Source organism: Mytilus edulis, chromosome 4 (genome assembly GCF_963676685.1).
Source record: "Mytilus edulis chromosome 4, xbMytEdul2.2, whole genome shotgun sequence".
Lineage (NCBI taxonomy): Eukaryota > Metazoa > Mollusca > Bivalvia > Mytilida > Mytilidae > Mytilus > Mytilus edulis.
This window is the reverse complement of record NC_092347.1, coordinates 19,517,451-19,536,926: the sequence shown is the minus strand read 5'-3', so window position 1 is coordinate 19,536,926 and position 19,476 is coordinate 19,517,451. Positions and strand designations below refer to the sequence as shown.

The 19,476-nt window shown below is 32.0% G+C and overlaps 1 protein-coding gene across 3 annotated transcripts in view; it reads right to left on the bottom strand.

Moving 5' to 3' along the window:
* Nucleotides 1-2,604: 2,604 nt before the first annotated feature.
* LOC139519150 (neuronal acetylcholine receptor subunit alpha-10-like) overlaps nt 2,605-19,476 on the bottom strand; it is a 57,412-nt gene continuing 40,540 nt past the window's right edge. For all 3 annotated transcript variants that reach the window (XM_071310975.1, XM_071310973.1, XM_071310974.1), the window contains exons 2-7: nt 18,239-18,349; nt 11,226-11,389; nt 9,836-9,880; nt 8,986-9,095; nt 7,328-7,863; nt 2,605-4,805 (exon numbers count right to left, since the gene is read on the bottom strand). In XM_071310975.1, coding sequence (XP_071167076.1) covers nt 4,207-4,805; nt 7,328-7,863; nt 8,986-9,095; nt 9,836-9,880; nt 11,226-11,389; nt 18,239-18,311 — 1,527 coding nt within the window. In that variant the 5' untranslated portion in view covers nt 18,312-18,349 and the 3' untranslated portion in view covers nt 2,605-4,206. The remainder of the gene's footprint in view (nt 4,806-7,327; nt 7,864-8,985; nt 9,096-9,835; nt 9,881-11,225; nt 11,390-18,238; nt 18,350-19,476) is intronic.

The window sequence follows — 19,476 nt, the reverse complement described above, 5'->3', positions numbered from 1 at the left end:
TCAATACTTGTGACTGTTTTGCTACATTGCTGATATTGCTTTTGTCCTTGACAACAGCAAATGTGCATAGTTACAGAAAATAATCTTCAACATGCAATTAAAAATTGAGTTGCTGTTACATCTAAGTTTAAACCAAAATATGAGGTAACAGTCTTCAATCTTGCTTCCTGTGTATATTTTCATGGCAGCCATAGCTATTGTGTGGTATACAAATAAATAAGGCGATATCATAAGGGTCAACCAAAGTCTAGGTTCAAAGCATTGTTGAAAATTTAAAGACAAAACACAAAACAAAATGAACCAAACAAAATACAATTAGCAGTTGGACACCCATGCTATAATATGATGAATGATATATTGTAGTAAAGCCATAGCAGATTGAATAAGAAACTCAGCAAAATAAAAAAAAAATAAAAAAATTGACATGCTAAATGGCATTTTGACTAAATTCACAAGATGTACTAAATGATAATTAAACCAAACTAAATTTGAAACTTCCTATAGTAATATTGACCTTAAATGGTATTGTTTAGCTAAGATCCAATAGATTTTGCTTCTTTTTAAACTTTTAATCTACAAAAGTCTGAAACTTGTCAAAAATACAATGTTTTAATTCTAGGAAAACTGAAACTGGGTTATAATCGCATTACAGTGACTTGACTGTCAGTGTTGCTCTCCACCAATTACAACTCATTCAAAATTTTGACCAAATTGCAATTTGTTTTATAAAATCAAATTGTTCAACTGGTCAGAAATTTGAACCAACTAGTGTAGAAAACCACAGCCAAGTCATGAAAGTGCAAGGTGATAAAATAAAACATACTTACAATCCTATAAGATATAACTCCACTTTAATGATGTTGTGACAAAATTAGTTTATCAGTTTGTATAGTTATATTATATTCATTTCCATGCTGAAGGGGAACTGTTTATTTTGAATTGCTGTCAAAATTTTGAATGAGTTGCAATAGGTGGAGAGCAACACTAACAGTCAAGTCACTGTAATTTAAACTTGCATTTTGAATTTTTTCATATACATGAACAGAATTTTTCTTAACATTGCAAGATTTAAATCCAATTTTAGTTGTAAATGTCTAAATCGCCATAATAAATACACACAATAATTTCTGAATTTAGTTCATGATTAAGATTATTCCATTTGTATTGAAAAATGTAGCAAACTTTTATTTTTGACACAACTAATGGGTCAAAGATTTGCGCCATATTATCTGCAAACTAATATGCTTAAAATCATAACATGAAACACTGTTTCAATACAGATTAGTATTGATTATAAATAGTTGTTTATCTTTAGAAAGTATGCATTGACCATGATTTGAAGGAATAGTTTATTTAAGTCATATTTGAATGGATCAAAACAGAAAACACCTGGACAAAAAAGAAAGCTTTGTAATAATGTAAAAAATATTAAAAAAGAGCTACAATAAATATAAAAGGCTTTGCTGAAAGTTCAAAATAAAATAATGAAGTGATTATGTACGTTTTAGCAATAGAGTTCATTGACAGGTTGTAGGTATTAATATTAATTGTACCCTTAAAAGCAGACTTGTTCCTGTATTGTTATGAATCACAGCCAATCGCAGTAACTTTTCGGATAAATGTAAAATACATTAATTGATAAGTTTAACAAAACTTACATTTACCTTTACGATGTGGTCTCCAAGTGGTCAAAATAGTTTATCTACAGTTATCACTAGCATTTAAAGACCAGTTTGAGTGGTTGAACATGTGTAAAATACTGATATATATATATCTGTGACACGTTGTTGATGAACATACCACTTTTGATATGTTTATCCCAAGTTAGGAACCTTTTCATATCTAAATGTTTTTTGTCCACTATAGAAATAGAAGTTGACTGCAGGTCTTTGATAGTTAGTCTTAAGTTTTTGTCCTTTATATGCCTTGTGTTGTATTTTTTGTGTAAATTATTTGTCGTGTTTTTTCATTTAACCAATATCTTATTTCATTCACAGGAAGTATCACTTATGAAAAGGTCGAGCACACATTCTAATTGGTAATTGCCAATGACGTTGACCGAGTTTTAACACTGGCAGAAATGTGAAAAGGCTAAAAAATTAAGATACCAAAGGCGAAAACGAAAATCATCATTCGAATACTAACAAACACCAAAAATATAAAAAACGAAAAAAAAGACAATCAGCAATATAAACAACAACAACAACATTACAATAACAAACTTGACATAGATTGAGCAATACGAACCCCAACAAAAACTTTAAATCAAGTGCTAAAATGAATAACTAAAATATACATAGATATCCTTCAACAGCAAAAACCACAACACGACAGCTGGTTGAATTTTGACTAATCATAGATGGTTCTTACAAGCACTATCTGTTTATCTCAATGTCAGTATATATTTGTCCCATATTCACACTATGCGACTCACATTCAACTTAATGTATTGCTCAATTCTTAGATCTTGTAAACTGTTGTTTATATTTTTGTCAATAATATTATTTTGACAAAGAAGAATAGATTTGTAGAATTATACAATGAACAGTCTATTTAAAACATGTTAATTTAATGGCTAATATTGTATTGAAATATGCAGCAAACTTTTCTTTTCTTTTTTTTTTATTATTTCTTTAATGAGTGCTAACTACGATGACATAGACATGACATAAACATATGATAAATATTATGCATATTTTACTACAATTTGTCATTTCTAAGGATGGATTTGATAAAAACAAAACAACAGTATGAAACAAACAGATACATATCAGTATCTTTATAAAAGACAACCTGATGCAACATATGTTGTGTGGCGCTGTTGTTGTTGTACATGTTAATATAACTGTTATGTCCTGGTCAAATCAGGAATATGGCAAGTATTATCTACATTCCGTTTCTGTGTCTGTTTGCTTTTGTTGTAGTTTAGTGTTTTGTTGTTCCGTTATTTTCCTTGTATGGTTGTGTTGCTCTCGGCTTTAGTTAGTTATACGGATTAGTTTTTTGCTCAATTGAATTATATCTATTAAACAACAGTATACTACTGTTGCCTTTATTTATAAAAACGTATCAAATAACAGGCAACACAAGAATACCGATGTTTAAAATTCGAAAATTCATATTTAATTTTCAAATCAAGACGACTGCCTTCTGCTTACGGCATAAATCAACCGTCGTGCAGATTTAAAAGAACCAAAAGTTTAATTTGTTTTAAGTGTTTTTTGATACACATTTACCTTGACGGTAAGATGCACGCATACAAGAAGATTGTATCTGTTACATTATGTCTTGGGAATATTTGATGCATTCCTGTCATATGGATTGTTTTTTAATCTGACTGGCGGTTTTAAAATCTCTGCTTTTACATGTCTTCAAAATAGGGTGTTTCATAGTTGTCGATGTTCAAAGCTTACAGAGATAGTTCTCGTAGTTTGCATTTGCACCATAATTGGGCTAAAAAGTGTATACGAATTCATTTTAGTTTTCTGAATTAAGAATCCAACTAAGTCAAATTAACTCTTAAATAAAAAACATATATATATATATATATATATTATATATCAGTACAATAATATCGTCACATTGTCGTTAAATGTTATACATTAATATCCAGATTATACTTGCTGTTGGATCCAAATGATTTCACAAATTCACTGTATGAATCATTATAACCCGTTATGTATAGAAAACATACCATCACAGCTAATAAATTACCATGAAGTGCTTTGCAATTTGGAATGTAAAAGTCACCACAAAAAAATAGACGTTAAAATATTATGATTGAATATTTCTTTCAGAAAATAATCTGAAAATATTGAAAATTAAAGAATGAAATATACATTACCTATACGCAGCTACTGATATTACTATGTTATGCTTAACGTAGAGTAACTCTGCATCTCATATAACATATTATTATTTCTTTTGTACTCTTGGAGATACAGTTCTTCAAGTTTTGGTTTTGGATCATTTTCCAAAATATATCATCCAGAGGTATCTTAGGAAAAATATTGTCGAAATATAGATTATTAGATATCGAAATTACGAATAATAACGTAGTCTACATGTGTCATTTTATCTGATGTTTGCATACTTAATGGTTTAGACATATCTTAAATACTTAATATATTGTATGATAAAGCGTAACATTACATAAAGTGGAAGACATGGAATAATATCACAATGTTCATGCAAAACTGAATCAAACTATAAAACTGGAATTTCGCCCTCGATACTGACTGATTTGATCAAAGGCATAACAACTAAAAGTAGCACAGAAGATAACGTTGTTCCGATTATGAATATTATGAAAAAGAACCTGTCAATGATTTCAGCGGCTTCAATCCATCGTTTGGAATAAAAATCAAATCTATCCTTTTCATCATCTTTATCAATTAAAATTTTTAATCGACGAAGTATCTCCTCAAGTTCCCAATTACCTTCTCTGGTATTACACTGCGTAGCAGTCATCTTTAGATTTTGCTGATTTTGCTGATTCTGATTATTCGGATGACAGTCGCCATTTTCGTATTCAATCAAACTACACCCAGAATCGTTAGAAAATGTGTTCTTCATTGTATGTGTGTAACCTTTTATATGCAATGGGATCATTTGTATATCTTCGGGAGTTTCGTTAGTCAGATGAATCATTTGGAAACACATTACACGCCCTAATCCAATAACACACTTTCGAAACCATCGCGGAACGTCCACTTCACGAAATCCTCTCTGATTAATATTTGATGTCACTACAGCTAATATAACAGAAACTGATGTTAAACTCATCACTGTTGTTAGATAAATCCCTACAACAAAAACAAACAATTTATAATTGATATAATACGAGAATAAAACATTTATGATATGTATTAACGTACCAATAGAAATAAAGTCCTTAAATACGGACATTCAAGAGATCGAATCAGGTTAAACGACTATGCTAGTAACAAATAGTAAACTAACGCTTTGACCGAATTAAAGACAATTTAATAACTTAAACACACTCTTTTGGTGATCATGTCTATTTTTGTTTTGTGTAATTAGTTTTATACTGGACGCATAGTATTGGTGCTAATTTATTTACATATTCTTCTATTATATTGCCAATGATGGTTTTGTAAGTTTTAATTATCCAAAGAATGACAAACGAATGAAAGAAAGTTTTCTTATGCAGATTCTTGCCAAGAAAATCACTTGAAGCAATGTTAGTTGAATATAAGAATACTGCTACGGTAACGTAAAGAATGATAAAATTGAGAAAGGAAATGGAGAATGTGTTTAAGCGACAACAACCCGACCATAGAGCAGACAACAGCCGAAGGCCACCAATGGGTCTTCCATGTAGCGAGAAACTCCCGCACCCGTAGGCGTCCTTCAGCTTGCCCCTAAAAATATGTATACCAGAACAGTGATAATGGACGTCATACTAAACTCCGAATTATACACAAGAAACTAAAATTAAAAATCGTACAAGACTAACAAAGACCAGAGACTCCCGACTTGGGACAGGCGCAAAACTGCGGCGTGGTTAAACATGTTTATGAGATCTCAACCTTCCCCTATACCTCTAGCCAATGTAGAAAAGTTAACGTATAACAATACACACATTAAAAATCAATTCAAGAGAAGTCCAAGTCCGATATCAGAAGATGTAACAAAAGAAAATAAATAAAATGATAATAATACAAAAATAACAACAGACTACTAGCAGTTAACTGACATACCAGCTCCAGACCTCAATTAAACTGATTGAAAGATTATGTCTTCATCATATGAATAGCAGACACAATCCCTCCCGTTAGGGGTTTAGTATCATACTTTCATAAAATATATATGGAGAACATAACCCGTGTCATGCCAACAACTGTTTTTTTTTTAAATAAATGGGATTAGTTCCGATGCAAAGACCCTATAAGTGAATCAATATTAAAACCAAAATTTGCAATCTTTAACGACCTGACAACAGTATCGTAACTATATCCCTTCTTAATAAGTCTGTTTAAAGGTTTTTTGTGCTTTGTAAAGAATATTACCATAAACTATTGGACGTGAAATACCTGAACGTGTAAGATGTCTACATGTTGAGTTATATTTACGAATTATGTCCTTATACCGATGATAAAATTTAGTAAATGTTTTGACTAGTTTGTGATATCGAAACCCTGGTGTAATAAATTTTCAGTAATACATAAATTTCTCTCGCTAAAATCTAGTACTTTGTTACATACACGAGCGAATTGTACAAGTTGAGATATATAAACACCATAAGATGGTGACAAGGGAACGTCACCATCTAAAAATGGATAACGATAGGAAATGAACAATTATCTCTTTTATCATAAATTTTTGTATTATTTTTTTTGTAATGAGTTCACCAGCTCAGCAACGATTGAAGACATTAAAATAACTTTTAAGGTACAGAAGAACAAAAGAACATGCCGTGTTAATTTGAAATTTATATTGAAGTTGGGTTACTATATCGTGCACTACAAGCCAGACCCATTTTCCGCCAAGCTTCAAAACGTAGGTGTGCTAAGTATTGGCTAACTAAATTCATATGAATATTGTGTTACTAGGTTAATGCCTTTTACATTAAATGTGTCTTTCTTCTAAATAGACTTCAATAACCTTGGCAACACAATGTCTGAACAGGGTGTTTTAATGCACCATTACTGAAGTCGTGTGATTATAACTAATATATCTTAATGTCTGGGACTTGGATTTTTTAAATGTCGGAATCGTTTTATTACCATTTCCCTTGTTCCATTATTGCATATCCATAAATATTAAAGACGTTTATATCACTTAATATTCCCAATTTCGTAATTGATAATATAGTTATGTCGACAAAAGGTAGGATATAAATCCGGCAAAATCTGTCAACCAGAAACCTGAGTTCAATGGTGGTGAGGAAATATACTATCAGCTTTGATTCAATGTAAAGTCTGAGATGTATTATATAAGAATATTACTGTTTAATTCTATTAAAGATAGTAATGACTCCCTTAAGTATGTTGGCAGAAATAGGTTTGTAAAGTTATACAAAAAGCACGCAGTCTTCGTTTTCTAATGTTTATAAATTATTATTAATAAGAAACCAAGGTTTCAAATTCCTTAGGCATATTAATATAATAACCTTTGATGACATTATCAATTTGTTTTTAATTCTTTTTGGTCATCTAGCTTTTTGTCGGTGGATATCCTTTAAAATTTTCGGTATTGCGCGTTCGGTATGAAGGTTAATTGAGAAAAGCTCGTCTAAACGCATGAAATTTACAAAATATTGTTTATTCTTATGATAAACAATCTAATCATTTTATGTATTTACCTATTAAAGGAACAAAATTCGATGTGGCTGGCATATTGTCTGCAATAAGTAACATAAACACAGAAAAGGCAAGAAGCACAGTCAATCCAAGTGTGACCTTTTCACCACTGTCAGGTCGCATCCAAAATCCAAGTAAAGTGAGTATTGATAACATAATGCATGGAATTATGACATTATAAGTGTAGTACAATGTTCTTCGCCGAATATGTAGCATAAACGTTACATCCGGAAATGGTTCAGGGCAACATGTATACGTTATAACATTTCGAACCGACTTAACGCCTACAAGTTCCCATTCGCCATTACTGACAAAATTCGATAAGTCAATCCCTTTTTTACTATTAAAAACATCAACTTGAAATCCATCGTATGCCCATGATCCCATTTTCATTTTACATATCTGATCATCAAAAGGATAGTATGTGATGTCAATGAAACATGTGCTCCTGAGTTTTACAATTGGAGGCCAGAACACCGATCCGTCATGGGATACCATAGCAAGCGCTTCCATATAACCATCAGTATAGTCTTCAGCACTGAAATAATCAAATTGAATGTTTAAATAGATATAGGAATATGTTGTATGAGTGCCAATGAGACAACCCTCCATCCAATTAACAATTTATAAAAGTAAACCATAATGTATATTACCAGGTTTTTCAACTACTGACGATTTAAAAAATGGATTTAAATAACATGTTAATGTAAAGTTGAATTTCGGAAATCATAATACTTTTATAAAAATTCAAGGAATTTATATATATATATATTTCTCTAATTCTTCGTCAATTTATCCTTTTCTGCACCCATTGTATAAAAAATTTGAAACAACGTGTGGTTCGTTTGATTTTAGTTATTCATTGGTTAAAATCCGATTATGACGTCGAATTTTCTTGTTTTCCTCTGAATTTCCTTATTGTGACGGCCTGAAAATATGCGACCATGCCCGATGACGTCACATAGAAAGAACATGCACATCTTTTTGCAGATCAGTCGCAAAGAAGGAATAAGTTTGCCTGCGTATTGTTTGAAAATCATTAGAGAAACAGATTTCACCACCAAATCTCGTGTAATACTATATGTATCCACTCTCTACAGTTAAATTTTAAATATTGAAAACGCTCGGTGAGCCTCGCGTTTTGAATTTTAAAATTTAACTGTCTCGAGTGGATAAATATCGTATCACACTATATTATTTTTCAAATAATCCGCGCAAAAGGTAAATTTTGAGCAAACGTAATGAGTTTTGCCGCGCAAAAGTAACACATCGAATTATACACCATTCTTTGACATTTTAACTTATTATGTCTGTTTTTTTGGCTTACATATTGTTGTCCATATATTGTAATTCAATTCGACTGTCATACAAGTGAGAGGTTTAAACAGCTATTTAATTAAGGTATAATCCGTCATTTTCTACATAAGATAATCCATGTACTACGCTAGGAATGAGACAGTTATTTTCCATTAGTTTAATGTATTTGAGCTTTTGAATTTGCAATTTTAGAAAAAAACTTTCCGCTTTGAATTTCAATTGGAGTTTAGTATTTTAGTTTTTTTATACTTTTCCTTGTTTTTTGCTCTAGTTTTAGCTCATAAGTATCAATATTGCCATAATACAATTCTACTACTCAGTTGTGTTTTGCATGTTTTACTACCTGTTGTATGTAACGATATCTGGTAACCACAGACTTTTACATGGCATCCTTAATACTGTTAACCCATTGTAGTCTTTTGGATCCCACTTTATCTTTTCATCTATCCAACTCTGTAATATCAATCAGTATTTGACACAAAAGTTGAAAAGTGATCAACAATACAAAAGTAATAAGGTATAATCAAAGGACCAGGCTGAAATAATACAAAATCTAAAGTGGTGTGAAATATTCTGAGGAATGAGTAACATTTTATTTTGCAGACTAAACGCGCGTCATGCTTACATTATTATATGCCTGTTATCTTTGATGAGTTTTTTTTCAATATGTGTTTTAAATATTGTTGTAGCAACTATACTATGATAAATATAGACAATCTGTGTTCATTTGTTTATCTTCACAAAACGAAACAGAAGACATTCTTACACTAAAAAAACCAACTCTGTCTGAAGCAAAAATAGGCCTCCAGATACGTATCACTATTTGGCAGTTAATGGCATGTCTTTTACATTTTAGTTTGTAACCCGAATTTGGTTTCTCTGAATCTATTTATGACTTTTGAACAGCGTTATACTACTGTTGCCTTCAAATTTTTGAAGCAAGAATAAAGAAAAACTTGCAAAACTTGAGATCTTATCTATATATGCCTTTAACAGAAATTCACTGAATACAACTTTGACTTAATGAACATGTGCAAAATTGTTGTAAGCACAATAATTTGTATTTTGTAGATAATCATATTCAAAATATGCTTTTACAGTTTTCGGTTTTTGACGCTCTAAGTGAAATACATTCAGATCTTACTGATATAGTTGATATTACCATACTATTTTATCAATTGTCATATTCTTACCTGATCTAGCCATATATTTGTGGTAATGACTTGATTCTTTTCGTCCTGTAACATTAGATTTAAAAAAGTATAACTATAAAGTAAAAAAAAAATGTTTCATGGTCAAAGTATGTTTTCGTAAACAGGTTTATTATTGTATATCGATATATGGCTTCACTATTAAATTATACTATTGTGTATTAATAGATTGATAGTATTTGTTTGTTTGCTGGTTGGGAAAAATAAAAACTAAAAAAATACGGAACTCCGAGGAAACAACTATTATATTCCTGATTTAGTACAGACATTTTCTTAAGCAGAAAATGGTGGATTGAACTTGGTTTTATAGCTAGATTAACCTCTCACTTTTATGACAGTTCAAAAGTTCAGTGGTCAATACAAATGTTCATAGTTAAGTTCCGGAAAATCTATAATACATGCAACCGACAATATGTACTTGTTATTCATTTCAATAAGATAAAAAGAATGTGGCCCAAGTATACTATCATTTTCTATGTTCAGTGGACCGTGAAAATGGGATGAAATCTCTAATTTGGCAATAAAATTAGAAAGATCATATGATAGGGAACATGTTTACTAAGTTTCAAGTTGATTGGATTTCAACTTCATCAAAAACTACCTCGACAAAAAAATTAACCTGAAGAGGGACAGACAGACGAACGGACGGACGAACAGACGAACGAACGAACGGACGGACGAACAGACGAACGAACGAACGGACGGACGAACAGACCAGAAAACATACTGCCCATGAATGGGACATCAAACCATGTAAAATGGAAGAAATATATTAACATTCTAGACTTATTGTTCAATTTGAAAAGGTTCATCTGAGGTCCAATTAATTTTATAATCTATATTTCGCACACGTTTTGTCGGAACTTTCGTTTTTTAATATTCTTTAACTTTTGTAGTTGATTTATCCTACCAACTGATTTAATTTGAGCGTCAACGATGAGTCTTCTGCAGAGGAAACATTTTTATTTCCAAATTTAACTGATGATTCTCTTGTAAAAGACTCGCATGCGTCTGTGTACAAATTCAAAAGTCTTGTTTCTTGTTGAGATTTTACGCTGTACGTCAATCTTCCTTCTATCCATTCATTCAGGTATAGTACCACTAATCCAGGCCCGGTCGGAAAGAAAATACAATAAGGAAGTACATATGTTAAACAAAATAGTTCCTATACATATCTGTATCTTTATTAATAGTTGGAACATTTGGGTAGTTTTGGTACCAAATGAAAGCTTAGGATTTGGGGTCACTGTAAAATACTTTCTTTTGATGAATAAACAAGTATCTAAAACTATAATAGGAAGTTACATTTGCCCCGTACTTCAGAACAGAAGTACCTGTTGTATACCCAACAGTTCATCAAACTCCAACTTACCACATCAAATATCTGTGTAAGTGTAATTCCAATGGTGACGTTAACTGGTTGTGAAGCATTAAACACAGGTCTTGTATTGCTGTCATAATTATTCATTAATACCATATACAACCTCTGTTCGTCTGTTAGCATTGGAGTTGTCTTATTAATACAAATCTGATATTCTGAAAATTGAAACCATAAACAACTTTTTCATAGTCTGAACGATCAAAAAAGTTTTGAAATACAATATTTATGTGACAAGTTTTGCATCTGATCGTTTAAATTGTCTCTTGATTCATCAATTTGTACACATAGTATCATCACAATTGAATTTAATCTAAAAGATATTCTTTGGTCTTTAGTGCAATACAGTCGTGGCAGACAAGGAAGAAATTAATGAAATAATTCATGATTCAATTTTGACAAACATAAGTATTGCAAAACGTTTTATTAGTGCTTTTTGATGCAATTCTTTTTAGAACCCACAATAAATAATGATACCGAACTGCTTTCCTTGAAGAATATATATTTTTATCATATATACAATAAACAACAATAAAGTGCTATAAACAGTCCTAGAAAACTAAAAAAAATATTTATAAAAAACATAACTGAATGGATAATCCCACTGGAACAGGTTGATAGTATCCTCTGAATTCCATACTTTGTTACCTGAAGAATAGTTTTCCACTGGACGGCAGTGGGTTAACTTGTACCATAAATTAATCTTCTTGTGTTCAATGTTTTTCTTATAAACAATCTCAATGTTTAATTGAAATCAGTTATGTCATAATAGTTATCAAAGGTACCAGGATTATAATTCAATACGCCAAACGCGCGTTTCGTCTACATATAACTCATCAGCGACGCTCAGATCAAAATAGTTATAAAACCAAACAAGTACAAGGTTGAAGAGCATTGAGGACCATTATGTTTCATGTTTATATCATCTGTATGTTCACTGAAAGACTTATTTTCTTCTTCTATTTATCATTATGGGTCACATAAAAGAACTATAAAGAAAGGGAAAAGAAACCCATTCCTATCGAAAAGAAAAAAGTAAAACAAAAAACAAAAAACTCCGAGAAAAATCCAAACGGAACATGTTGGATTAAACCAGGTATTATAGCTATAAACTCTCATTTGTAAGAAGCAGAACTTTACTGATTTGTTTTGCATTGCGGTTAGATTATGCATACCTAGACACCGGTATCGTTCCTTTTTGGAATTTAGGCTTTAAGTTTCTGTTTGTTTGAATTGTTAGCAGGTCAGTTGTATTGTATGTCTGCAAACAGTAACATGATTTTGACTGCTGGATCCCAGTTATTATCTCACGAACCTATTATGTATGTTTGGGTTGTGAATCCAATTGTTTTAACACAACGGAACTATAAAAAGTAAACTCACAAAAATACTGAACTCCGAGGAAAATTTAAAACTGAAAGTACCTAATTAAACGGCAAAAACAGGGTGAAATTTGTCTAGCTATAAAACCAGATTTAATCCATCATCTCTTCTGAAGATAAATGCACCAATTCAAGTATATGGCAGTTGTTTTTTTTTCTTTTTGGTAGTGTTCGATTTGTCAGTTTTGATGAACTTCCTCTATTTAAATATGCTTTGGAGTTCGATATTTTTGTTACTTTTTTTCATTCGTACCTTCACAAATATTTTCATTCGTACCTTCACAAACAGTTTATGATATATGATCATCGACACACTATTGTTGCCTTAAATGATTGACTCTTCCTTTTACGAGTAATGGAAGTTGATATGACTGTCATATTAATGGAAAATTTGGAGCCAAAAATCCTGGTTAAACGTGGTATCACGTTTTAATGAGTCAACACATTTTATGAGTTGGGATGGTCTCCAAAATTTTATACAAGTTAACTTTAACTCTCGATGTTTTACACTTAACAAAAGAGTACAATGTGTTATGATATATTATCGCATTAGGTATATATTGTTGGCAAAAGTAGAATGATCCATATTGACTATTTAAAATATAATTTTAGGCGACAAGTGGACTCTCTTTATTTAGCCCAAATATGACTAGATACGTCAATTTACACAGAATTTATGCCCCCTCAGATACAAAATGCAAAGTTTAACGTTTATTGTAAAACCAACTGAATTCTGAATATAAATGAGTCTAAATAGACCAAAAAAGGGGTTTTCACCCATGCAAACCTAATCTGTAAAGTGAAAATGCTATGTTGCGCTATGAATTGTTGTTAGAGTCTTTTTGATACAAAATAGCAAATCACATTTTGCGATTATATCTTAATTTTTTATTTAAAACTGGAAGGCTTTTTGAAATAATTTCGAACTTTTTAAATTCTAGTAAGAATAATTAACAGATGTTTCATCAAGATAATGAGACAATGGTTGTATATAGTTTTTAAATTATTTTACGAATGTGTTCCTTGCTATGAAAACTAGTACATTACTATTTTATAGACCCAATGTTTAACCTAAAATCCATATGGTCATAATAAACTTAATTTTACCAATAATTATCACTTGATTTTCTTTTATTCAATTGTAATCAAGCATTTTGATTTTTTCAATATTTGTCTATTTTCTTTGTATCAGTACCGAATGAACACACACATATTTTACTACAGTTAAACCCAAATAAGAAACAATAATTCAACATAGATTGCACATACATCTATTGATTCCACTTAACGATTGATAACCAAGCGATGAGTATCAGTTTTTACGCAATGATATATAGACAGGGTTGGACTCGGTCAGATGATTTGATTAATTATATTTGTCTTGTGATTCATACCGATGCAGAAGATAGGATACATTGGTAATAGAATACAAGAAGATCAAACATTTGGCAAACAATGCATACTTAGATAATATAAAGAGTTTGGGATCAGTTAATGCTACTTACACGTGTCAATCATGCAGGTTAAAAAGTAGATTGACCGAATAATGTTATTGCGTGATATAGGTAGATATTTGTACGTAACGTGTACCTATCTTTATCTAAAATTTGCTAACTTAAGAAAATTTTACAATCTAGTAAGGAATAGACGTAGCATATTTGAAAATTAGTATTAATAACAAACTTTTAGTAAAAACTTTGAATTTTTCGAAATACCAAGAATTTTCGACCCAATGTCCCTTAGGCAAAACGTTTCTGTCTTTATCGTCACGCTAACCCAAATTGCACCTATTGAGCAAAAGTAGCAGTGGAAATCTTACAAGTTTTCTTAGAGACTGGACAATTTTTGTTTTTAAAATTGACAGTATGCACTTCTTCGAACATAGGTGAATGTATTTTAAAAATACACAAAACGTTCATACCAGCAGCAAGTAATCACTTAAAAAAAAGTTATATGTACGAAGACGTCCACAAAAAGGTCATCTTTTAAAATGAGCAAATAGAATATGTTACAAGCCCCCATTTCTCAAAATTTCGATACTAGTACCTTAACGTAAGCGTAACTGATGAATCTTTTGCGGAAAGTAGTACCAATATTATCGACATCGCAAAGTAGACAATGTCGACACAATATTGTACGACTTTGTCGACATCGTTTCATACTCTTATCTACATCGTTGACATTGACGATATCTCGAAGTAGATAATGTCGACACGATATTGTTCAATGTTGTTGATATCATTTCATACTCCTGTTTACATCGTTGACATTGACGAAAATCGCGAGGTAGACAATGTTGACACGATATTGTACAACGTTGTCGATATCGTTTCATACTATTGTCTACATCGTTGACATTGACGAGATCGCGAGGTAGACAATGTCGACACAATATTGTACAACTTTGTGGATGACGATGAAGACAGTAAAGAGACGATTTCGTCACGATGATGTCAACATCACGATGTCGGCGATATCAACTATGAAGACAGTAAAGGGGGACATAGAAGAGGGACGAAGAAGATGATGTCGTCATCATGTTGTCAACATCACAATGTCGGCGATGTCAACGATGTAGACATAAAAGAGGGACAATATAGACGATGCCATCACGATGTTGTCAACATCACGATGTCGGCGATGTCAACGATGTAGACGGGAAAAGGGGACGAGGTAGACGATGTCGTCACGATGTTGTCAACATCACGATGTCGGATGTGTAAACGATGTAGACAGGAAAGGGGAAAGGAAAGAGGGAAGATGTAGACGATGTTGTCAACATCACGATGTCTGCGATGTCAACGATATAGACAAGAAAGAGGGACGATGTAGACAATGTCGTCACGATGTTATCAACATCACGATGTCGGCGATGTCAACGATGTAGACGGGAAAAGGGGACGAGGTAGACGATGTCGTCACGATGTTGTCAACATCACGATGTATGATGTGTAAACGATGTAGACAGTAAAGGGGTACGATGAAGACAGTAAAGGGACAATGTAGACGATGTCACGATGATTTCAACATCACGATGTCGGCGATGTAAATGATGTAGACATAATAGGGGGACAATGTAAACGATGTCGTCACGATGTTGTCAACATCACGATGTCGGCGATATCAACGATGTAGACAGGAAAGGGGAAAGGAAAGAGGGAAGGTGTAGACGATGTTGTCAACATCACGATGTTTGCGATGTCAACGATGTAGACAGGAAAGGGGGACGATGTAGCCGATGTCGTCTCAATGTTGTCAACATAACGATGTCGGTGATCTCAACAATATAGACAGGAAAGGGGGACGATGTAGACGATGTTGTCACGATGTTGTCAGCATCACGATGACGGCGATGTAAACGATGTAGACCGGGAAGGGGAACGATGTAGACAATGTTGAGATCAGGTATTGAATCATGAACGAAGTTGACAATATCGGCGATATCGTCACTACATCGTGCACTGAACATACTACATAATTTTAATCCGGGTACATCTATAATAAGTTTATTGACATTTCACAAAGGACTTTTCGTTTCGAATTTCCCTTGGAGTGCGGTATTTTTTGTTATTTTACATTTTATCACACGCACAATCAGGCTAAAAAGTAAAATTAACACGAGGTGATTCCGACGTATCACACAGGGCTAACCATCTTACATGTCACAATATTCGAAAGTCATAATATCTAGTTATGTGTATCAATGAACAAAACAATCAGTAATTGTGTGAGATTGGCGATTGTCAGCATATTTATTATAAGACACAAAACACGTTCAGTGGCGTAGCTTGTATGTATGCTCGGATGCTCAAGCGTCCACATCATTTTGACAAAATTAAAATAAAAATAGCAGCAGTTTAACTCGGAGGTATCAAAATGTAACAATGCTGAGGATATGAGGATAACGTCCAGTCATTTTCGAAGCAGTATGCCTGTTCTTTCATTTAGGATAATTTAGTTTATGTAAACAAGATAGTTGAATCGCAGAATTGTGTTCCAAGTTAACTTTTGTTCGTAAAAAAGTCTACGTCATCGACTTAGGCAAGCAGAAAGGACTAATACGCAGACCCGTGGACATGTTTCATCTAAAATCATGAACCTAGTGGAGTGATGGCTTCCCATTGATTTGACTATAGCAACTACCAAATAAAACACCATATCATGATGTCGTTTCTTGCGACATGGTAAACAACGTGATAAAAATAAAATCAATTTGTAATAGATCGTGATAAGTCCGAGGCTTATGAATTCCAGTTTCTATCTAGGTTCAAATACTAATTTTATTTTCAATTAGAACAGATCCAATGTGCCCCGCCATGTACATTATATGTCATATTTTATTTATCAAAGGGCAAGGAACAAGGCATAACTAAAAAATGCACTTTTTTTCTTTTTCTTTTTTCTTTTCAATATCTTACATGTGTCTTAAGAGAAATAAAAGCTTCACAGCAAATGAAATGTGATTTCCATTACAATTTATATTTCAAAGAGTCATAACTGGTTAAAATATTTGATTACGACTTATATTCCAAATTGTCAAAGACATTGCTTAAGATATGAGTTTCATTTAATCTAACAAGAATTGTAAAAATGAGAGTGCTAACAAGACCAGACGATCGGACGCCCGGTATTTTTATGTCTCCTGCAACGTGTTTAGCTCAGTAATCAAAAATCAAAAACCCCAAGTTTGTAGACTTGAAAGAGAAGTCACTTCAGTTCCTATATTCCGAAGTTCCTATATTCCGAAGTCCCTAAATTATACAGAAGTGCCGCTGTAATGGGGTCCGTTTTTGATATGTCAAATATAAGATTGGGTGGGAAACTTTACATCAAATATTTATGAATTGAATGATGGTAGTTTCGAGGAAACAATAAAATTTGGTTAAAAATATAAATATATGAATTGGTGAGTATTTTGAATTTAAACAAAAATCTAACTAGTGTCGGATTCTGGGGGAGTACATGAGCTTAAATAAAAAATATTTTTCTGCATAAAAAGGTCCAAATTATTTTTCGCATCGCTCCGATCGGCGAAACATCCACATCATTTCAACCCTGGCTACGCCACTGACGTCGTAAGTTATTCTTGACACATAAACAGTATGAACTATTTCTGATGGCGACAATATAATAACTGCTTAAGTTGGATTGGTTTTTGAGGATAGAGTTTACCTCTGTTTTTGAAATGGCCATACTGTGGATAACTGATTAATGCCAATAATGGGGATAACTGATTACGTGTGAGGGATATGAATGTTTTATGTTATACAAGTGTTGAAACTCTAATGAAATATTAAATCTATATAAAATGAGATACTTTAATGCATCAGACTGTTTGATATGTTACTACTACCCTTTATATCTATAATTAAATGTGAAATTAAAGGATTAATGGTGTGCATAGTCCAATGTTTTTTTTTATGTGATTTCCATAACAGTAAATACTTTAAAATGTTTTAAGAAAGAAAACGTTAATCTTAACAATTCGTCAAAAATTGTATCTATTGGAATTTAAAATTTGAAATTGATAGAGGTTTTTTTATTGGTGAAGTGCAAATTTTTTTGAAACAATATATAACTTATTTTACTTGGACATTAATTGTGAGTGTCTGAAAAATGACTTACCAGTAGACACGACAGTCATAAACGTTGAAATGGACAGGAAACACAGTATTCCGTAACCAATATCTCTCAGCATTTCTCTACATCAAATAGTTTGATAGTTCAACTCCTTTTCTGAAATAATAAAATACTAAAAAGTAAAATCACAAAAATACTGAACTCCGTGGAAAATTCAAAACGGAAAGTCCCCAATCAAACCCCAAAATCAAACAATAAAACAAACCAAACAAATGGACAACAACCGCCACACTCCCGACCCGTCACAGGCACTTCAAATGTAGAAAATTGTAAACTGAACCTGGTCCCACAGCGCCAAAGCCCTCACTTGTGCGATAGTCGCATCAATTTCGATTATAATTTAAAAAAAAAGGGATTATACTTCATTCTAAACCAAATATAACTAGCTTATTAGAGATACATACAAATTATGACGATAACCACATGCGTTCATAAGTTTACATACCGGTCTAGTCGTTTAAACTGTTTAAACTGATGTAAATGTGTTTGCTTACAAATTACATAGATTTATTTTACGTTATAATTATTTATATTCTATTATGTTTCAATATCTTTTACAGTTTTTGTGTTAAATAAGATGGATCAGGGTCTAACAATTAAGAAGGAATATTGTAGCTTGCGTTGGGTCTAACATATCCAAATCTAAGTTAGTAGCCCGAAATATCAGATGCTGTTTTTTAAAAACTTTGAAGTCTAAATGCAATTTAATACAAACGCATCATATTCATAATTTATTTATAACATTGTTGAATATGTACCATAATAGATATTTATTTTATAAAATCAAGATTGTACTTTAACCATTCAGAAAAGTTGCTACTAATGTATAAGTGTTTTTTTTTTTTTTTTTTTTTTTTATTAATATAGAAAATCACCTTCTTTACTATATAGTTAGAAAAACAAAAACTGTAGTTCCATTTAGAAATATTAAATGCCTTAAATAAAGCCAACAGAGTATACCGCTAAATATTAAATGCCTTAAATAAAGCCAACAGAGTATATCGCTAAATATTAAATGCCTTAAATAAAGCCAACAGAGTATATCGCTAAATATTAAATGCCTTAAATAAAGCCAACAGAGTATACCGCTAAATATTAAATGCCTTAAATAAAGCCAACAGAGTATATCGCTAAATATTAAATGCCTTAAATAAAGCCAACAGTAGTATACCGCTAAATATTAAATGCCTTAAATAAAGCCAACAGAGTATACCGCTAAATAT